At 34.4% G+C, this 23926-nt stretch overlaps 1 protein-coding gene across 3 annotated transcripts in view; it reads right to left on the bottom strand.

Moving 5' to 3' along the window:
* The window catches only part of RB1 (RB transcriptional corepressor 1), a 174870-nt gene that overhangs the window by 93303 nt on the left and 57641 nt on the right, over positions 1–23926 (bottom strand). For all 3 annotated transcript variants that reach the window (XM_065533233.2, XM_005585835.5, XM_015439274.4), the window contains 7 exons: positions 21144–21254; positions 18020–18162; positions 13663–13740; positions 11029–11138; positions 10033–10110; positions 5001–5088; positions 1497–1613 (listed from right to left, as the gene is read on the bottom strand). In XM_065533233.2, the coding sequence (XP_065389305.1) occupies positions 1497–1613; positions 5001–5088; positions 10033–10110; positions 11029–11138; positions 13663–13740; positions 18020–18162; positions 21144–21254 (725 nt within the window). The remainder of the gene's footprint in view (positions 1–1496; positions 1614–5000; positions 5089–10032; positions 10111–11028; positions 11139–13662; positions 13741–18019; positions 18163–21143; positions 21255–23926) is intronic.

Here is a 23926-nt window from a genome sequence, read left to right as displayed (position 1 = left end):
TATACTTTTCATTATTTTAGAGCATCCTCCTTCTACTTGTAAAAAAAAAAAAAAAGTTAATTGTAAAACAACCTCAGGCAGCTCCTTCAGGAGATATTCCAGAAGATAGCATCATCGTCATAGGAGATGACAGCTCCATGCATTTTATTGTCCCTGAAGAGTTGGGACAGAATTTGGAGGCAGAAGACAGTGGTATTATTAATCCTGATCCTGTGTAGGCCTAGGCTAATGTGTGTTTGCCTTTGTTTTGGGCAAAAATGTTTATGAAATTGAAAACAAAATGTAAATAGAAAAAAAGCATATAGAATAAGGATTATAAAGAAAGAAAATATTTTTGTACAGCTGGACAAGGTGTTTGTGTTTTAAGCTAAGTGTTATTATAAGAGTCAAAAGTTTTTTCCAAACTGAAGATTTATAAAGTAAAAAAGTTACGGTGAGCTATAGTTAATTCACTACTGAAGAAAAAATGTTTATGAAATTAGTTTAGCCTAAGTGTAGTATTTATAAAGTCTATGATAGTGTACAGTAATGTCATAGGTAATGTTGTAGGCCTTCACATTCACTCACTGACGCATTCAGAGCAACTTTCAATCCTGTAAGCTCCATTCATAGTAAGTGCTCTGTGCAGGTGTTCCATTGTTTATCTTTTATACTATATCTTTAATGTACCTTTTCTGTATTTGGATATGTTTAGATACACAAATGGTAACACATTGGTTTGTATAGACACACTCTACCAGGTTCACACAACAAAACTGCCTAATGATGCATTTGTCAGAACATATGCCTGTTAAGTGGCGCATGGCTGTAGGATCAAAAAGAACCATTAAATATCAATGTTTAAATCACTGATGGCATCAAAACATAACCTCACTACACTGAAATAAATGTGTACAGTGGACTACAGTTTTCCAATATATTTTTGTATATTATCCTCATTAATGCCACACAAAAAAGCAGAGCAAATATAGAACCTGATTCTCAGAGAAGTTAAATGACATGTCCAAGATTGACAATGGTAGAACCAAATATAAACCCAGGGCTGTAACTCCATGGCCCATACTCTTACCTATTATATTAGCTTTAGATTTCCTGAAATAATAATGATATCACTCAGTAATATCACTGAGAAATGGCATGTATAGTATAGTCCCATTCACATTAGGATATGCATACATGAACAGTCATACATGTAGAAGTCAAAGCAAAATCAAAAATTTAATATCAAAGATTTCAATTTTTTTCTTAGTTGTATTTTCTAAAGTTTCTACAAGTGGTATGTGTTCCTTTATTACATAGCTTTTATAATGGGGTGGGAGGTAGTTTCCCATACAGTTTCCTATAAATAGCAACATCCACAGGCAGCAGGGATATAGTATCTGCCAGTATTTTATACTACTAGACAAATACTGTTAGAGTATTTATACCAACTGGAAAGATGCTGCTTTTAACATTATTACTCTATAGTACCACTAATTAAAATGAATTCAAGTTACCTGTGATCCAATTTCGACACATCCCTGTCCCACAGCTTTAGCAAATTTCTCTTTAAAGATGTATCCTATATCCTTCACTCTTTTCAGTATGCTTTCTTTTGGATTCACTGTGCAGTTCTTTAGGAGGTAAAAATAGAAATCAATGTCGAGGATACTGTGTAATCAGAATTAATATTTTCTGCTCCATAATATATGACTTTTAAAATTGTTTATAAAAATGTGGAAACGCTTCCACAATAACTAGGTAACCACAACTACTGAACATAAGCAGACAATATAATTTCATTGGATGTTAATGACCAAAAAATACTAGAGTACAACTAAAAAACCCTATTATCTAAATTTTCTGCCACTAGGCTAAAGAAGAGCAAATTTGTTAAGCTTTCCATCCATCAAAAAGAGCCTCATACATTCTCATAAAATATCTTCAATTAAGGGTTATATTGGGATGTATATTGCTTCCAAAAAAGCAAATGAAATAAAACCAAGGCTTGCGCTGGTATCATTTCCTAATTTTTTTTTTTTTTTTTTTTTGAGACAAAGTCTCACTCTGTCGCCCAGGCTGGAGTGCAGTAGTGCGATCTCGGTTCGCTGCAACCTCCACCTCCCAAGTTCAAGTGATTCTCCTGCCTCAGCATCCCAAGTAGCTGGGATTATAGGCATGCACCTCCATGCTTCACTAATTTTTGTCTTTTTAGTAGAGATGGGGTTTCACCATGTTGGCCAGGCTGGTCTCGAACTCCTGACTTCAAGTGATCCAACCACCTCGTCCTCCCAAAGTGCTGGGATTACAGGTGTGAGCCACCATGCCCGGCCCATTTCCTAATTTTAAAATGTGCTTTGAAAGAGTTATGAATTAGCTAAATCATTTAATTACATTTTCAGAAATACAAGATAGGGAAATTGTTCAAAAGAAGTTCCCATACATGTATCATTTGGAATGGGGCTATTCAACTTTAATAATTATAACACATCACAAGATGATGTATTAAAATGCATATTATAATGTATTATAATATTATATAATTCATATTATGATATATTAAAAGTAATCACAGCATGATTCTCATCAGCTACAAAGATTTATTTTTTTAATCCTTTATACATAAAATACATTCAAAATATACATTCAAAAATAAAATTTCTAAAATTAAGAGTATGGCCAGGCACAGTGGCTCATGACTGTAATCCCAGCACTTTGGGAAACTGAGATGAGCAGATCACCAGAGGTCTGGAGTTTGAGACCAGCCTGGGAAACATGGTCAAACACCACCTCTACAAAAATTACAATAATTAGCTGGACATGGTAGCAGGCTCCTGTAATCCCAGCTACTTGGGAGGCTGAGGCACAAGAATCACTTGAACCCACGAGGTGGAGGTTGTAGTGAGCCAAGATCATGCCACTTCACTCCAGCCTAGGCGACAGAGTGAAACTCTGTCTCAAAAAAATAAGAAGAAGATTATAATTTTCATTCTAATGTGCATTGTCTGTCAACATTTTCACAATCTAGAATATCAACAATTCTATATTCCTGAAAAAAAAAAAAGCACAAAAATCTTAGAAACATATAACAAACAAGCATTTCCTGTCATAAAACAATTGTTGCCAAAATGTCCATTAAAATGTTCATAGCTTCTAAGATTTCACATGGAGGGAAGATGGCATTAATTTTAAAAATTAAGAAACTTGAAATAATAGAGAATTAAAATAAAGAAAAAACATAATGACCTTCAAGACATGTTCACTTTGACATATGCAACTTATCATCTACATAATTAAGCTTTTAAGCTTCATTAAAAGTTAGGCTTTAAATTGAGCTCTAGAAAATGTCTTTCACATGCACTCATATGTCCACTGGAGTGCTATTCACAATAGGAAAGACATGGAATCAACCTAGGTGCCCATCAATGGTGGACTGTATAAAGAAAATGTGGTACTCATACACTATGGAGTACTACACAGTCATTAAAAAAAAGAACGAAGTTATGCCCTTTGCAGCCACATGGATGTAGCTGGAGGTCATTATCCTAAACAAATTAATACAGAAAAAGAAAAACAAATACTGCATGTTCTCATTAATAAGTGGGAGCTAAATATCGCGTACTCATGGACATAAAGATGGCAACAATAGACACTAGGCACTACTAGAGGGAGGAGGGAAGGAAGGAAGCGAGGGTTGAAAAACTGTATAAAAACATAAATAAAGATCATATAGTTTCCAAGTTTAAAAAAAAGTCTTTGAGGCAGAATTTTTTTAAATAAAAAAGAACTCCTACATACTCCAAATATTGGAGGAAGTATTCAAAATGATATAAGAAGAAAGAGCTTATCATTCTTTTAAATTCTTCCATTATCCCTTGCTAAAAGGTTTAGGTACCTGGGTACATATGTTTTGGCATATATTCTTGTGCTATAGATAACTCATAAACAAAAGTGACTTTATGCATGTTGGACAAACAAAATCAATTCTGAGCCAAAACAATTATGAATATGATGACAGATATTACTTTGCTAATTCCTGGGGGAACACAGCAAGAGATGACAACAGATTATGACAAAATTACAGACAGGTTATGGCAATGAATGAATTGTTAACAAGTACAAAAAGCACAGTTGCTGAAATAAGCCAAATTTTAATAAGTCTCCTGACCCTATGTCCAATTTTAGAGGATGAGCATTTCAGTGGGTCCCAACCCTCATCTGAGTTTAAGGAAGGAGCGAAGGAGCAAGCAAGCAACATTGATGATAGTTTCATTCTCTCTCTTTCTCTCTCCTTGTCTTCAGGGGAGAGAGGGTAGCAGATGCCTTCAGGTATCAAACTCATTGTCTATCAGGAGTTGCAAACTACAATGCTAACAGGGCCAGGTAAGAATTGTAAATAAAAACGGGTTAAATATTGGATGAAAAAGATTATAGGGGTATGGGGAATGTTAAGTCCTATCTAACACTACATTCAAAGAAAAGATCTTAAAAGTAGCCAGAGAGAAAAAGATAGATTAACTATAAAGGAACAACAGTTAGATCGAGTGACATAAGACTTCTTAATTAGCAAAAATGGGATCCAGGAAATGTATTATCTTCAAACTTATAAGAGTCTAAAAAGTAAATGTCAACCTGGAATTGAAGATCCAGCAAAGCGATCTCACAAAGAAATAAGAGTAAAGAAAATTTCAAACCAAAAAACAAAACAAAACCTCAAAAAGTTCATCCCAAATTAATACCACTAAAGTAATTATCAAAGGATATATCTGAAGACGAAAACAATGATCTCAGAAGTGAGGCATCAGTTGTAAGGAAGAATGGTGAGCAAGGCAAATAGGTAAATATAAAATTTTTTTTAAATAACACTGTATAAATAAAACAATACTAAGCAAGACAAGATTATGGATAACTACATGTTAGATAGGAGATAAGTACTTTAAAAAGAATCCAGTACTTTAACTTTTAATTTCAAGTTTCTTTGCCAAGATATTACAATAAATAATGTTTCATATATGGCTTACATTAAAATAGGAAATCAGATTTTCTGAAGGTTGATCACTTGCTGAATTTAAAATCATCATTAATTGTTGGATAGTGTTCATAACAGTCCTAGAGGGGAAAAAAATAGGAAAATGTATTAAGCAATGAAGGGAGAAAAAAAGGAAAAAATGAAATGTTTTCTATCCCCCAAGTTAAACGTGTCTTCAAATACACTGCCTCCCGCTTGTCTTTACATTCCCTCAAATAAGACTGTGGTTTATAAGAAATTACATTTCACTTAAATCTTTAAGAAAATATGTATTCACAATCAATAAGTTTATAGTTATAGAATGGATATACTTATTTACTAATAAAACTACATATCAATAAAATAGTGGCATTATTTTTAGGAGAAACTATATAAACTGGCAACAAAATGGTATTGTTTTAAGAAAACATTATTGCAATCAAATGTTAAACATTTTCAAACTAAAGACAATAAGATATTTAGCAACTCAAGTAAAGAATCAGATGATTCTTCTTTACAGAGACCTTCAAGAAGAAAGGATACTAAGATCCTGGATACATTTAAAAGTCACCATTTTCAAAGCATAAAATTAGGTCAATCTCTTAAGATCTCATTAATTCTATAATTTTATGTGTGTGTATATGAAGGGGGCAGTATATGGTAAATATCAGTATTACAATTTTGGAGTAGCTGAACATTTGGGATACTTTAATTATGCAAAGAACTGTAGACTTTTTAGGGCTGAAAAGATCCTCAAATATTATTTAGTAAAATATGCTCAGTGTTCTCAGCTAAGCATGTGTAAACCAGTATTTACCTTCCTCATCTTTCTTTTCTTTTTCTTTTTTTTTTCTTTTTTCTTTCTTTTTTTTTTTTTTTTTTTTTTTTTTTTTGAGAAGGAGTCTTGCTCTGTCGCCCAGGCTGGAGCGCAGTGGCGCAATCTTGGCTCACTGCAACCTCCACTTCCCGGGTTCAAGCGATTCTCCTGCCTCAGCCTCCTGATTATCTGGGATTACAGATGCCCACCACCACACTGGACTAATTTTTGTATTTTTAGTAGAGACGGGGTTTCGCCATGTTGCCCAGGCTGGTTTCAAACTTCTGCCCTCAGGTGATGTGCCCACCTTGGCCTCCCAAAGTGCCAGGATTACAGGCGTGAGCCACCACACCTGGCCTCGCCTTTCAAATATATTACAACACAGCTTCTATATGCTTCTGTGTCCATTAACCATATTTAAGCTACAGTGATTGAAGCCACATATGACCAACTGGTAAAAACAAAAGACTTTTCTCATTTGTTCTAATACTTGACCTTCCTTGAAGCATTTGACACTGTTAGAGAAACACTTGCTCTTAATGACACTCCCTCCCTCCCTCAGCTTTCTTGGCTTCACTCTCTGCGCTTCCCAACCATACTTTCCCATTCTCTAGAACAAAGGTCCCCAATCTTTTTGGTAACACGGACTGGTTTCATGGAAGACAATTTTTCCATGGACCACAGAGGGTAGGGGGAATAGTTTTGAACTGTTCTACCTCAGATCATCAGCCATTAAATTCTCATAAGGAGTACACAATCTAGATCCCTCACATGCACAGTTCACAATAGGGTTCACGCACCTACGGGAATCTAATTCCACCGCTGATCTGACAGGAGTTGTAGAGCTCAGGCGGTAATGCTCGCTTGTCTGTCCACCACTCACCTCCTGCTGTATGGCCCGGTTCGTAAGGGGACACAGACTGGTCCCTGGCCCAGGAGTTGGGGACCCCTGCTCTAGAACCTCACAACTTCCATCTAGTCCTTAATGCTAGCATCCTTTAAGCTTCAGCCCTTAGCCACTGACTCTTGCCATTATGCACCCTCACTTCAAGCAATCTCATTGTTTTTATGGTTTTAACTCCCCTGATGATTCGCAAATCTATAGAAGACTATCCTACTGCTTACTAGATAGCTTCTTCAGAAATGCCTCTAGAACAATATTCTAAGTATGAATTCATCAAATATTTATCAAATCTGTTAATTGTTCCTTCATTCCCACCACTACCATTGGGTCAGATCTTTAAAACCTCTCAAGTAAACTGCTGCAACAGACAAGTCCAGAGATTTTCATGTACTATGTCTGTGGTAGTAAGGCCAAGGCATATTCCTCAGTGGACACACAATTTTTTAAAAGAAAAATCAAAACAAAATTCCTCAGGTTATTCTAATTTGCACACCTGGTTAAGAACCACTGAGACAGACTGACAGGTTTATTTCTCACTTTTTCTTATTCTCCTCAGTCTATCCCCCCCCACAGACTATTACCATGTGAACTTGCAAAAATTATGTCTGCTTTTATCCTTACCCCTGCTTAACATCCATTTATAGCACAGGCTCTATCATACACATGCTACAGTCCAAATTTGTGAGTATGGCATATAAGGCCCCTCATATCTAGCACCCACTCTCCTCTCCTGTGACTTCCTACTCTCATTTTACAGTCAATCAATACAGAGCTGCTAATAGTTTCCCAGACACATTGTGTTATGTGATATTATGAAATACACGTTTGGTCTTTGACCCCATATCCTGACATACAACTCCTAAAATACTTAGAAACTCCAGTGATGTCTTTTTGTGTGCTAATGAATTGACATGGCTGGCAGCCCCTAGGAAGCTTCTGGATGGGGGCTGGTCACTAGAAAGCCCAAAGCAGAGTTAGAGGATTGGAACCTTTGACCCTAGCCCCCAACCTCTGGGGAGGGGAGGGAAGCTGAAGGTTAGGTTGATAATCAATAGCCAATGATTTAATCTGTCATGCCTATGCAATGAGGCCTCCATAAAAACCCAAAATGGCAGGGTTCAGAGAACTTCCGGAGAGCTGAACACGTGGAGGCTCCTGGACAGCTGTCTGGCCAGGGAGGGCATAGAAGCTTCCCATCCCATCCCCCATACCTCATCCTATGCATCTTTACATCCATATCCTTTGTAATATCATCTATAATAGACCAGTAAACAGAAGTGTTTGAGTTTTGTGAACCACTCTAGCAAATTAATCGAACCTAAGAGGTGTCATGGGATCCCCAACTTGAAGCCCTTTGGTCAGAAGATCCAAAAACCCAGACTTACAATTGGCATCTGAAGTTGGGGCCAGTTTTGGGGACTGAGCCCTCAACCCGTGGGATCTGACACTATCTCCAGGTAACCAGTGTCAGAAGTAAATTAGAGGACACCCAGCTGGGGACTGCTGCAGAACTGATTGCTTGTTTCTTGGTGAGGAAAACTTGCCCACATTTGGTCACATAATGTTGTACAAATGTGTTGATTCCAAATGTGTTGATTTCTGTGTTGATTGTTGTCGGTAGTGTGACAGCAGAGTTTTCTCCACTTACATGTTTCACACTTCCATACCTTTGAACATGCTGTTCCCATTCCCTAAAATCTTTATCCTGTGGCAAAGGCCTTTACATGTTTCAAAATTCAGTTCAGACATTGCTTTATAGTCCCTTCTGTGTCATCTCAGTATCTTGTCCATAAGTATATACTATACTTACATGAAAATGTATTCATGTACATATTTATACAGTCATTTGAAATATATTACTGATTGCCTATTATGTATCAAGTATTATAACAGGTCCTAATTATTAGATAGTGAACAAAAAAGTTATGGTCTCTGTGATATGGAATTTTAAGGCTATTTTGGGTATTAGTAAAAAATAAGCAAACACAAATCAATCTATCAATATAAATTGGGATGCATGCTATAAAGAATGGAACAGGATGCTATGAGAAATAATAAAATACTTCAGAGAGAAACATATTTTCAAAAGCAATATTTGTGCTGAATGAAGAGTAGCAGTTGGTAATCCATGGAAAGAAAAGGAGGAAGAGTTTCAAGAAGAGGGACTATCAAGAAGAGGGATACAAGGGTTTTCAAAGTACAAAAGAACTTGGAAATCCCAAGAAACTAAGAGAAGGCCAATGTGTGGCTAACACAGAGCAAGAAAGTAAACAAGATGAGGTTGGAGAGGCAACAGAAACCAGATCAGATAAGATCTTTTAGGCATTGTTAAGGAATTTGCATTGTATACCAATTGTAATGGGATGCAGTCAGAGGGTTTTAACAGCAAGGTGAATGTAACTGATTTACATTTCTAGGAGAAATTCTGGGGGCTTTATGGAGAATAGCTTTGATGGTGAGGAGACAGGAACAGTGAAGAGACCAGATGCAGGTAGTAGGCTACTGCAAAAAAATCCAAGAGAAAGAGAACGATGTCTTGGACAAGAGTTGGGAGAGCAGAAATGGAGAAAAGTAGATGAACTCAGGAAATATTTTGGAGGTAGATTATTCAACAAGCCTTGATAACAGATTTTGAGGTGGGAAATGAGTGAGGAAAAAGACATAAAAAATAGTTCTAATCCTTTTAGGTTGTATGCAGATCAAATAGTGATACTTTTAATTTTTTCTTTTTTATTTACTGAAATGGAACACATTCCTATTTTAGGTTATGCTCCTTAAGGATAGACAAAACTAGGTCCAATAACCGTATCTTCAGCAACTAGTAAAATGCCCAGCACACAAAGATTATACATATACATATTTTTTCTTTTTTTTTTTTTTTTTTGAGACAGAGTTTCGTTCTTGTCACCCAGGCTGAAGTACAATGGCACAATCTCAGCTCTCTGCAACCTCCGCCTCCTAGGTTCAAGCAATTCTCCTGCCTCAGCCTCCCGAGCAGCTGGGATTACAGGTGTGCACCACCACACCCGGCTAATTTTGTATTTCTAGTAGAGATGGGGTTTCACCATATTGGCCAGGCTGGTCTCAAACTCCTGACCTCAGGTGATCTGCCCGCCTTGTTCTCCCAAAGTGCTGGGATTACAGGTGTGACCCATCGCACCTGGCCTTCAATATATATTTCTTACATGTATGTATGTATGAGTGGATACATGTATTTCTTACATGTATGTATGAATACATAAAGAAACATGTGAACAAATCTGAAACACTATAAAGCAATGAATAACAAAATTATAATATAATTAAAAGTAGGAAAATTCATACCTAACTGGAGTGTGTGGAGGAATCACATTCACCTCTTCATCAAGGTTACTTTTTCGCGGTGTTCTCTGTGTTTCAAAACTAAATCACAATAAGCGAAGTCATTCACATACTGAAAATTTACAATTTGTGCTTTATGCATCAAAAAAACAGTATAATGCTTCTGTTGTCTCATAAAATCATATAAAATGATAACTCAATAATAGATATGATAGAAAATAGATGACCCAACTGCTGCTTAAATAAAATCTTTTTCACTATTGTTTTTAATTGTGGGTCTCTTTCCATTATGCTTATGACAAAGAGGTATACCAACCATTATTTTTTTTAAAGTGAAAGTCAGATGCTTTCTCCCTGGTGGTATTGATAACCAAATTGTTCAGTATTAAAAAGCATTAAAACTCAAGTTTTTTAATGCATTATTCCTTCCAAAAACTTTATTTCCACTTAAATAAAATTTAAAACATTTTACTGTGTTTAACTTCTAAATTACGCATATTTTCAGTTTCATATTAAAAGAGTTCATGCTAAAGACACAAAATTAACTTTACTTATGATCAGTCAAAAATTTTAACAATCAGTCTCAACCATTCCAATTTTAGGTTTCTACATGATAATAAAAGAGACTACACTTTTGTATTAACTTTTTTTAATAAACCAGGCAGCAATAGTATATGAAAGGATAGTAATAAAATAGAGACCACTATTTGCAGAAACTAATTACTTTAGACATTATCTTTAGGTGCACATTTTAAAAAATTATATTCAGTTAACTGCAAAAAGGTAACTGTTATAGGACACACAATTCACATTAAATCTATATTTGTAGATAAGTTATATGCTTAAAATACTGTTAAGCTTTTCTTTGTATAAAGACATTTGAAAGTAATTTGTTACAAATGATATCTAAAGGTTGCTAAGCTAAAAACTATATAATCTACCTATATCAGTATCAACCTATATCTAAGGCAAATCAATCAAATATACCATGTGCAATACCTGTCTATAGAATCAGTCTGAAGAGTCTTATCATGATCCAAAAATAATCTTGCATCTAGATCTTTATTTTTAAGATAAATTTCTTCATATCGTTTAGACAGACTTTCAACCTTGAAAGAAAAAAGTCACTGACAATTATCCTTTACATGTCATTACATCTCTCAGAACACAGAGGCACAGATTTCATTAAAGAATTTTTGTACAATATACATTTAATTTTGCAATATACACTGAGTTTGCATGCAATATAAATAAGGTCTATCTAAAAGTGAGGTACAGAAAATTGCAATATTTGTTCAACTTTGATTTTAGGTCTATTTCATGCATATGAAAGATTTACTAGAATTTTACGTAGACAAAGATAACCAATGCTACAAAACAGTACCTAAGATAAAAATAGGTATTATTATAACTGTTTAACTGCCAAGATTTTCCAAACATTCCATATATGCTTTACTTTTAATCTTTTTTTTTTTTTTTTTTTTTTTGAGATGGAGTTTCACTCTTTTGCCCAAGCTGGAGTGCAGTGGCACAGTCTCAGCTCACTGCTACCTCCAGCCACCGGGTTCAAGCGATGGGTTCTCCTGCTCAGCCTCCCAAGGAGCTGGGATTATAGGTACCTGCTACCACGCCCAGCTAATTTTTGTATTTTTAGTAGAGATGGGGTTTCACCATGTTGGCCAAGCTGGTCTTGAACTCCTGACCTCAGGTGATCCACCTGCCTCGGCCTCCCAAAGTACTAGGATTACAGGCGTGAGCCACCGTGCCCGGTCTACTTTTAATCTTTTATGTTTATCAATATAAAATATTTTTTCAAACATTATTACAAATCCCCTTGATTACATATTCTACCAATGTTTTCTAAACCCTTTGGTTCACTCCAGTACCCTTCAGTCAAGCATCTTGGGCAAGAGAAAAGTTTATCAGTTCAATTAACACACTTGCACAATTTATTCCCAATCTTAGATACTTTTTCAATTGCTAGAATTTGTAAATCTTTCATCAGTTCTGATCCATAATTTTTAAATCATACTTTAAAAACCAATGCCCAAGAGAAAGCTATTGGCATGTCTTCTACTGTGACTTTTAATGCCAAAGTGATTCCAACCTGAGAGAAGTAAAATTGCATTCTAAAAGGAGAGATAGGAAGAAACCCAATTAAATGCAAACTTTTCATTAATCTTCATAAACGTATTAGATAGAACAGTAATCTGTGCTTGATTAAGTTTAATCATTGTTCCTGTCCTACCTTAGTTGAGGCACTAATTACCAGTCATCTATTGATTGGCTATATTATGTGAAATATTGGAGAAAAAGTAAAATTACTCTTAAGATTTATATTAAAACTGTAATCCTTCTAAAGGAAAAAAAAGATTGCTATAACAGATTTTAAAGTTATGAGCAGCCTATTTTTTGGTACCAAAAGTGGTAACAAGACTTATTAATATAACATTTGGTCCCTTCTTGCCTCTTCAGTACCATATTTTAATTGTTCTGCCCTGTATCCCAACCTTAATGAATTACTTAGAGTTCACTGAACAGACTATACTATCATACATCACTGCACCTTTGAATCTATAATGTCCAACCCTTGTAAATGCTGTATCTGTAATGCTTACTCAGATTTGAAATCACATCACCTCTAAACTATTTTCCACAAAACCTATCAGCCCCAGTTTGGATTAGGTATTCTCCTTTGAGATATCGCAGAACCCTGTGAATACTTTTATCACAGTCTTGTAGACTCCTGTAATGGTCTATATCTTTGTCAGCCTCTCCCACTAGCACTTTAACAATAGTGACTGAGAGTGAAATCTCTGTATCCATAGCATCTAGCACATGTTTGACATACATTAAGCATTCAAAAAATATTTGTTGAATTAATAAATTAATTCAAAAACTAGCTATAAATTCAGGTTACAGAACTAGCAGTCTAGCTATTTTATTTCATGCCTTTTGGTCATAGTGACTAATACTAGGTGCTTCTAAAACACTGGTTTTGTTCTTCATCATTTATCACAGCATCCTTTTCTCCACATATTGCACCTTACCATGCAAAGCTCTGTTATTCTGTTCTCATTGGAAAGACATTTGTAGGAAAATGCGAAACAAAACAGATAGATGGATGGAATATCACAAAGGTAAAACACTTCTGCAATAGTCACAGTCATTTCAACAAATACATTTGTATTTTCAATTAAGTAGTTCCTAAAAGTCCTCAAAAGAGATGTTCTACAATATAGTAATGCCAATAATGTAGATGGCATTAATCATGGTTCCTACACTTAATGATGCTTACCAAAGCAAATGTAACTGTGTATATTTAGCTATTAATATTTAGCTATTTAATGGTATTTAGAAGTTTAAAAGTCTATACTTTGGGTTTTGAAAAATTTCAATAAAGATTGATTTCTAGTATAAATCACAAAATGATGCTAACACATTTGATTATCTACTCAAAAGCTTTTTGTTACTATACAAAAGTTAGTTTCACCACAATTCTACTTGGCTAGATTCTTCTTGGGCAAAAAAAAATTTTTGATACACAGTAAATTGATCTAAGAAAGTTAGACAATTATCCTCCCTCCATAGTCTCAAAACATTAATATTTTATTAAATTTCCTTTCAGATTACCTCTGGAAGTCCATTAGATGTTACAAGTCCAAGAGAATTCATAAAAGGTATAAAATTTTTGAAATAAACATTTTTCACCTGAAAAAGATGAAGTTACAACATGATCATTAAAATGTAAAACCAAATCTAATCTCTGTCACTATTAACACTAGAATGAAAGTGTTAACTGACATTTTATCAATGACATCCATTCAAGATAGTGTAATATTTATAATTAATTCAATTATTTACTTTTTAATGCATATGAAGGTAAGTAGGAAACTGTTAAAGAAATGGGATTTATGAGAAGAGAACCCCTTGAAACCAATTTCAATATTCCACATTTAACAAATGATAAAAAGACAGGACACTCAAAAAAATTAAGCAACTTGACTCGTGGCAGAGTTTGAATTAAAATCCAGTCTGTCTACCACCAAAGCCAAGGCTTTTCTACATTGCCTCTGATTTCTCTCTAGAGTATATTTTTGGACATTTCACTCATAGGTCATCTGATATCTGCTCAGAAAATATCAAGTCAATTTTTAAGCATAAATTTAAAAAAAAATTTCACACCCAAAATTAATACCCAATAATTCATTTCAAAACCAAATTATTCAGTGGTGTCTTCTGATAGAGAAAACTTCTTAATTTTCATGTACTTAAATTTATTAATTGTTTCCTTTATAGGCTGTGGGTTTTGTGACCTGATTACGAAATATTTATCAGGCCGGGCGCGGTGGCTCATGCCTGTAATCCCAGCACTTTGGGAGGCCGAAGCAGGCGGATCACTTGAGGTAGGGAGTTCGAGGCCAGCCTGACCAACGTGGAGAAGCCCCACCTCTACTAAAAATACAAAAAAAAATAACTGGGCATGGTGGCACACGCCTGTAATCCCAGCTATTCAGGAGGTTGAGGCAGGATAATTGCTTGAACCCAGGAGGTGGAGGTTGCGGTGAGCCGTGATTGCACCATTGCACTCTAGCCTGGGCAACAAGAGCGGAACTCCGTTTCAAAAAAAAAAAAAAAGGAAAAGAAAAAGAAAAGAAATATTTACCTGCTTTTTGATAATAAAACTTTTTTCTATCAAAAAATTAGAAATAAAAATGTTTTGTGGGAGTATACGTGGTTTTATGCAAAAGCACCCTATAATTAATATGGATCTTAAAAAAAACATACACACACACACTCAGAAAACCTGGAGTTATATTCCTGGCCATTTTATACTTGCAGTGTGTTAACAGAATTTTAAACAATTTGCTTTTCTTTATTTATCTTCCTTGCCAAACTTGGAGTTTACATTTATTAAGGTGGGAGTAATTTAATATCAGTTCCTACCTCTATTTCCTAAATAAGTTATAAGAATTAAGTCTCTGAAATACTTATTAGTTTTGTTTCCTAATTAGCTTACATTTACCTAGAATATTTATAACGTAACTAGTTCTAATTAACCAATTAGTATGACTAAACAATAGTTATATGACAATAAACAAACCAATTAGTTATATATTAGGTATATAAACCATAAATTATATATAAACCATATATATACCATAAATTAACCAATCAAAATGACTAACCAATAGTTGTATAACCATAAGTGCAATATGTAGTTAATGAAGTGTCAGTTAAAATACCACCTAAGCTTTTAACTGACTGTACTTTAAAAATCATAACTATGAAGATTCTAAATTGTAAGAAATTCCTTAAAATTAAAAGTAGAAAAATGGTTTATTCCTAATCTTAAAAATGAAATTTTTCAAGTAGTTCTGAAATCCAGATAATTAACAATCAGGAATCAGAAAATTACATTTGCTGCTATTCATTATCTTATGAATAAGCAACAAACCCAGAGTAAAAAGAAACATTTCAACTACATTTGTCAGCTTATTTGTAAAGATAATTTGTAATTCTAGAAAAAGAAAGCATATATATTTATATGTATATAAGTATACATATTTATATGTACTATTAATATTTCTACATAATATGTTTTCTTTTCCAGAATTTCTTTTTTAGAATATATAAAGTTGATATATCTATATCTATACAAAGTTGACTCTTGAAAAATGCAGGGTAAGTTAGAGGTGTTAGTCCCCCATGCAGTAAAAACATCTGTGTATAACTTTTTTATTTTTTATTATTTTCTTAGAGAAGGGGGTCTCTCTATATTGCCTAGGCTGGAGTGTAGTGGCTATTCACAGGTGCCATCACATGCATTACAGCTTCGAACGCTTGGGCTCAAGCCATCCTTCCACCTCAGCCTCCCAAGTAGCTGAGACTACAGGTCTATCGATTACTTTTGAGTACCCAAAATTTAACTAACAGCCTACTGTTGACTGGAAGCCAACCAATAACATAAAGATTTGATGCACATATATTTTGTATATGTACTATATATACATACTATATATATATCATCTTATGATAAAAATAGAGAAAAGAAAATATTAGGAAAATTGTAAGAAGAGAAAATACATTTACAGTAAGTTTATGTCATCTGTTAACAAAAATCATCTGCCTGAGACAGCAGGCAACTGAAGCTATAGACCTCAATCTACAGTACTTATCAAGTAATTCAACTTTTTCTTGTAATGTCATGATTTTTCTCTGCTTCTTGGGAAAAATTCCAGCATCACTAGTGCAACTCCTCATGGGTCCTATGGTGTTATTCAAAGTTTATGGTATTGCACTAAACATGATAAAAAATAGTGAAAACCTCAAGAAGTCACTTTTTATTGCAATATTCAATTTATTGGAAGGATGAACTGCTCACATGGAGATGATTAGTGTCACGGGGCAGCTTTTTAAGTGGATACAACACTTGAGCTTACCGCAATAGCAACAGGCTACAAAATTATTACAATAGTACAATATGGACTAGTTAATTTTATGAAATTATGACTTAATATCGCATCTTCATGTTTGTTTACATTTCTTGTGATTGCAAATGGCACCATGTACAGTCTGTGCTTGTATAAGTTTTGATAAATTTTAACTTTTTAAATAGATTTATATATATTTTATGGTATAGTAAATGATAAAATAGACTAGTATCTACATATATTTTATGCATTCATGACATGCCTTTTTCTTAATTTTTTCAGTATTTCTAGGCTACATGGTTTGCTACAAGTTTTTTCAAATTATTGCAAATCTCCAAAAATTTTTCTAATATATGTAATTAAATAAATCTGTGTGTAAATGGACCCATGCAATTCAAACCTGTTGTTCAAGAGTTAACTGTATATTTGTTGAAATTAGTAAGCCATAGTGCAAAAACTATGATATATCTTGATAAATCATTCTAATACTTCTTAAACTAGATTTTAGGACCACACTCCCATTCCTTCCCAAAGTTAACAGAGAAATTTCAAAGATGTAACATTTTTTACTGCTATCTGGTGTTAGTGATTGTGGACAATAAAACAAATTATGAAAAAAACTGTATGGTAAAAAGGAAAGAAGCAGTAGTACCAGATATCCCAAAGTCTAATGGAGACTCTGTTAATAATAAGCTATCAGTCCCTGGAGGCTTGTTTACTCATTATAAAAAGGAGATTTAATATATTATTTGTAAGATTCCTTGGAAGAGCCACATTCTATGAGCAAGATAAGTAATTCATATGTATTCTCCAGCAGTTATTATGTGCTGTAATATTTAGAAAGAGAGTAATTATAGAAGGCCAAACAGAAATTTAATGTCGGTATCACTTATCACTAAACCAAAACACTAGAGCACTAGAGTTTTCTAAGCAGGGCTTTTTTGGTTGGTTGGTTTGTTTTTAGAGACATAGTCTCACTCTGACGCCCACGCTGGAGTGCAGTCGTGCAATCATGGCTCACTGTAACCTCAAACTTCTGGGCTCAAGCAGTCCTTTTGCCTCAGTCTCCCAAGTAGCTGGCACTACAGGCACATGCCACCATGCCCAGCTCATTTTTTTAAATATGTATTTTGTAGAGACGGAGTCTCACTATGTTGTTCAGGCTGGTTTAGACCTCCCGGCCTCAAGAAATCCTCCCACTTCAGCCTCCCAAATTGCTGGGATTACAGGTGTGAGCCACCACGCCCAGCCTTGGTAGGGTATTTTAAAACATTAGGGGTATCAGTAACCTCAGAGGAATAAAATAAAAAACTACATTTGAAAACTATTGTCTTGATTATATACTTTTCAGTGATTCCAGAGTGAGGGAGCTACTCTCTTTAAAATCAAAGTAACTAAATATAACAAATTAATTTTTTCAAAATATTTTATTACTGCAAAAGAGTTAGCACTAATTACAAAAAACATGCTATTCACAAAAGAAGTAAATATTGTTAGGGAGAACTTACATCTAAATCTACTTTAACTGTTTTAAAGAAATCATGAAGTTAAATTACCTCATCTATATTACATTCATGTTCTTTACAGAGAACTTCAATAATTCTTGTATCATTTTCTAGTTGTTTTGCTATCCGTGCACTCCTGTTCTGGCCTCGCCTGGGTGTTCGAGGTGAACCATTAATGGGTATAACAGCTGTTTCTGTAAAAGTGGTAAATTAGATAAGAACAATTGTACATCCATCATATAAAATAATGAAGTATTCTAACTATAACTTAGGTCAAAAATAATCTTGGACTACTTTTACTTATTAGAAGGATAACAATTTCATCCATATCTACTACGAATTATGTACTAATATTAGTTTTTGTCATCCCTCGTCTACTCTGCTCCCAAACAGCCCAAAAAGAACTGTAAACTACAGTCTCATAAACAAATACAAAGAGAAGGCATACAAATAGCCAACTTTCAAACTAAATCTAAGTGCATCTTAGTCTGCAAGAGGAAAAAAATGTTTTCTGTCTTAGAGTCTTAAAAATAATTAGCAAATATTTCTGAATTCAATTTCTAGACATAGCATAAAAACAATATTTTAAGTTTTAGTAAATTATGATGTCTTTAAGAGATAGGTATAAATATATTATAGTAAATATAATAATATGATAATAAACTGTGATTTTTAAAAATCTCCTGGATTATTTTGAGCATTCCCAATCCAAACTAAATACAGGTTCAGCTATTAAAAATATTACAGATGGCCAGGTGTGGTGGATCACGCCTGTAGTCCCAGTACTTTGGGAGGCCAAGGCAGGTGGATCACGAGGTCAGGAGTTCAAGACCAGCCTGGCCGACATGGTGAAACCCCGTTTCTACTAAAAATACAAAAATTAGCTAGGCGTGATGCTGCATGCCCATAGTCCCAGCTACTCTCGAGGCTGAAGCAGGAGAATTGCTTGAACCCGGGAGACAGAGGTTGCAGTGAGCCGAGATCGTGCCACTGCACTCCAGGCCTGGGCGACAGAGTGAGACTCTGTCTTGGAAAAAAAAAAAAAATTACAGATGATTAAGTATAAAAAGTATGTATTGCCTCTAGATCCAATCAACAACTTACAAGAAATTGAGAGGACAGAGGAACATGTTAAACTATACCACAGAATATGATTAGCAAAAACCACACTGTGGAAAACTCAAGACAATCTGATTATTTAAAAAAAAAAATTACAAGGAAAAAAAGAAAGGATGGAAGAGAAACTTTTAAAAGAGTTTTTAAAACATGTCAACCAATCACAAAGTATAAATCTTATTTTGATTCTGATACAGTCAACCTGTAAAAAAAAAATTTAATTATTTTTACAAGAAAATCTGAGCACTTTGTAGATATTCAGTAATATTAATGAGTCACTATTTATTGATTTTTAGGTGTGATAACAAACGGCACTGTAATTACACTTTTTTAAAAGTATTTTTTAGAGATACATACTGAGATGTATAAGGATGAAATGGTATGCAAAGATGTGCTTCAAAATAACAGCTGGGGGAACTGAGCAGGCGATGGGGCTACAGATTAACTGTAAGTTATCTGTTGAAGTTACATGATAAGTACATGGAGGCTTATTATACTACTGTCTATTTTTGTATTCATTTGAAATTCTCTACAACAAAAGTTAATTAAGAGTTACCATATTCGGTCAGTTCAATAATACCTCATGCTGATTTCTCTTTAACAGAGAACTTAGAGAATTCAAATGTACATTTGAATTATCCAAAAGAACAAAGATTGTCAACCTAAAGTAACTTGCAACATCAACTTATTAAGTTACAACCTTGAAAAAAAGTGAGAAAAGGGTATATAAAGGAAATTTATAAAATTTGGGAGAAAATTTGAAGTATATTTGTTTTCTATATAGAAGTTTTTTTTTCTTTCTTTCTTTGCATGCAGTTTCTGCTAAATGATAGTTTCTGCCTTCTCTGCCAAACAATGTTCAACACACTTTCAAAATTCTGCTCCAGACTTCATTTTTCCACTAAATTCTTGTTCACAAAGTTTAATGAGGCTTCATCCTTCCACCCATTTCAACACTTTGAAACGTCCATGTTATCTATTATTTTTAGCATTAATACTTTCATCATTTCAGAAGCAAGGAGTTAGTCTGACCTTAGGAAAGTTTACAGTTTTCTGTATATAATAATATAAGTGACTTTGAAATCCTACTCTTGAGGCCATGAAAGGAAGCAATTCTAGGTTAAAAGGAATATACCTTACTTATACTTCTTTTTTTTTTTTTTTTTTGAGACGGAGTCTCCCTCTGTCGCCCAGGCTGGAGTGCAGTGGCCGGATCTCAGCTCACTGCAAGCTCCTCCTCCCAGGTTTACGCCATTCTCCTGCCTCAGCCTCCCAAGTAGCTGGGACTATAGGCGCCCGCCACCTCGCCCAGCTAGTTTTTTGTATTTTTTAGTAGAGACGGGGTTTCACCGTGTTAGCCAGGATGGTCTCGATCTCCTGACCTCGTGATCCGCCCGTCTCGGCCTCCCAAAGTGCTGGGATTACAGGCTTGAGCCACCGAGCCCAGCCACTCATACTTCTTTAATGCTATCTAATTATATTAGCAAGTTATTTTTATTTAAATGTACTTCCCATCTCATCACTCATCACCCACTGAAATAGTATGAGTTACAGCTTATATACAAAAAAAACATAGTTATTACAACATCCAATAGTAATAAAAACTTAGTTAAGCTGTTTCCCATATAATAGGCCACTCTTCCCACACAATTTCATTCATATCTTTTTCTTGTTTCTTGCTTTTCTTCACTGGGCATGCCCTCTCCCAACATATTTACTGAGAATGCCTTTCCCCAATCCTAACCAGTCTTCCACGTTAATTTCAAATACTACTTCTTTTACACAGTATTCTTTGGTCTTCCACAGCTGGAAAAACTTTCTTGTCTCCTGAACCTCCATTTGTTGTATTTTGACCCAAACCACTTTCTACCATATACTCTAATCATTTGTTTACATGTCTTATCTTTCCTTCTATAACTTACACTACTTAAGGGCAAAGTCCATGTCTGATTTATTTTTTATCATCCTGTCAGCCTTAGAACCATGTTTGGAACCCACTAGACATTCAATAAGCAACTGCCGAATGAGAAAGTAAAAGGGGCATAAATTAAATACTTACTATATGGTTCTTTGAGCAACACAGGAGGTGAGAGTTTAATAAAATAGTCAAGGACACATAGCATTAACTGAAATGAAATCACCAGATCATCTTCCATTTGTAATACTTCCCCTGAAAAAAAAATTTTACATTTTTAAAGAAAGTTAGAGATTCAGATCTCTGTATCAGAGAAAATTGCAGGGTAGAGTATATCCATAAATTCATTCCTTCAACTATGAGCATGGTAAAGATTTTCTTTCTTTTTTTTGCAAAAAGAAATCTGTTTTAAAAGGTATAAAATATATAAAATAGAAATATATAAAGTTATGGAGTTATAAATCAAGTGTTAAGTCTACTATGAGAATTTTACATTTAAGTATTTCTATAATAATTCTGTATGTCTAAAATCATTATAAATTTTGCTTTTTAAAATTTATTTGGGCCGGGTGTGGTGGCTCACGCCTGTAATCCCAGCACTTTGGGAGGCCGAGATGGGCGGATCACTAGGTCAGGAGATCGAGACCATCCTGGCTAACACAGTGAAACCCCGTCTCTACTAAAAATACAAAAAATTAGCCAGGCGTGGTGGCGGGCACCTGTAGTCCCAGCTACTCCAGAGGCTGAGGCAGGAGAATGGCGTGAACCTGGGAGGCAGAGCTTGCAGTGAGCCAAGATCGCGCCACTGCACTCCAGCCTGGGCAACAGAGCGAGACTCCATCTCAAAAAAAAAAAAAAAAATTTATAATTCTAATTTTATAAATATTTTCTTTATGTTTGTATAATAAATATTTTATTTATAATATAATTAGAATTAAAATATTTAATTCCAATTTTATAAAGTATTATATTTATTATATAAAATCACTAAGTTTATTAGAATTTATTCTAATTCCAATTATTCGATTTATTCTCACTATCTAAAAATTTAAAATAATTATTTTATTTATAAAATTATGATTTTATTCCAATTATTTATATCTAAACCTTATATATTTTTAATTTCAACCCCTCTAAAATCTTATAATAAAACCATTAAGAGATAACAAAATTAGTATATAAATTTAAAGTCATCTATAAAATAATTGTTCACCATAAAATCTTTAAAGTTATTAGAATATATACACAACTAGATGGCTGTGAGAAAAATAAATGCATGTAACAGATACCCAAGAAAACAAATAGTGTAGCTACATAAAATATACAAATCATGATAAAACACACACTATTACATAGTATTTTATTTTACATTTTATTTTACATGATAACTATCACAAATTTGCTTATGGCTCCATGTTATACATTATTTTTAAAAGAGAAGTTCAGTTTGATTCACTTGCTATCTTCTGAGTATCTGACTGCTAAACCAGTAAAAATCTCAACAAAAACTGGAAGTGCAGAAACTTTGTGAGAAAACAGATAACCTTGCATTTTTATAGGTTTTCTAGATATAATGGTATGGTGCAAAACATATGTTTGCAATATATTCACAAATAAGTTATTTTAAAACACCATAGTGGTAAAGAACGATATCATGGATTTCTAGGTAAAAACGGTTAAATGAAGTCAGATGAAAGAATCTCTCTCAAGTACATTCTTTTGCTTTCATTTTATTAGGTATTAAAGTGCTGGTACCAATACCAAATGAGAGACTGAGAGAGACTAACTCAAAGGGTATCCTCATCTTTTGCTCTCTGACTTGGAGGGAGAAACTGCTGCTGAGAGAAGGGTAAAATGGAGGAAGTAAACAACTATAGCTTATTTTTTTTTTGACAGCATAGAGACTCTAGCATACTGTGTTGAACTGGGGACAATTTGAATCCCAAAACAATTCGCTATAGAAAAAAGATAAAACTGCCACTAGAAGTGTTTTGTTATAAAGTTCATTCTAACAAAAACTCAGAACAACAACCGCTTGTATGATTACAGTTGAATTATCTACTTTCTCCCTTACCTCTTGACTAAAAGTAGATATAATAAAAATGCCTGCTGCCATACCATAGCTCTTTGGGGAACATAAACAAGTCACAGATTAAGTGCAGAGTGAAGGGATATTCACTCACATTAAATCAGAGAAAACAGAATGCCAAGTCAGGGTTGCACACATACAGTCCCAGCAATATGAGGGAGAAAAGCACAGTGATTATTAAACATAGAAAATCAAAAAAGAATCACAACATAAGAAGGGGGAAAAAATCAGACAGAGAACCCAACCTGAAAGATAATCTCAAAGAAGAAAATGCCCTGAGTTCCTGCACTAAGAACTTAACAAGCTGAGGCTGATTTGAGTGATAACTCCAGTTCTCCCACATGGGTCAGTCTAGTGGTCAATTAAACTCTCTCTACTGCAATGCCACAATCTTCGTGGATTGATTTTGTCTGTGCAGTCAGCAGGACAAACCCATTGGGGGAATACACTTTCCCTTTACATTCCTTATCACAAATGTAGTTAAGTATTTCTGTGATTGTTCATTTAATGTCTATCTCCCTTACTTGACTATAAGTTCTATCTGAGCAGGGACCATATATTTCTTCTACCACTTTATCCTAGCACCTAGTATCATGCTTGAGACATTGTAAATTCTAATAAATAACTGTTGAATCAATAAATAAATGGTAATATTGAAGCTTCTCCTAATCATCATCTTACCCTCTCTGATGCACAACCATGACCTTTAGTCACCTGTAATGTACTATATGAAATGTAAACGTGCCTCTGAGATAAGAGGGTAGCATCACCATCACCATCTCATAGCTTTTACGTGGCAGCCATCACTAAGTGTACCCCTCCCTGCAGAGACCTGATG

This window comes from Macaca fascicularis, chromosome 17 (genome assembly GCF_037993035.2).
Source record: "Macaca fascicularis isolate 582-1 chromosome 17, T2T-MFA8v1.1".
Classification (NCBI taxonomy): Eukaryota; Metazoa; Chordata; class Mammalia; order Primates; family Cercopithecidae; genus Macaca; species Macaca fascicularis.
This window is presented reverse-complemented; position numbering and strand designations above follow the sequence as displayed.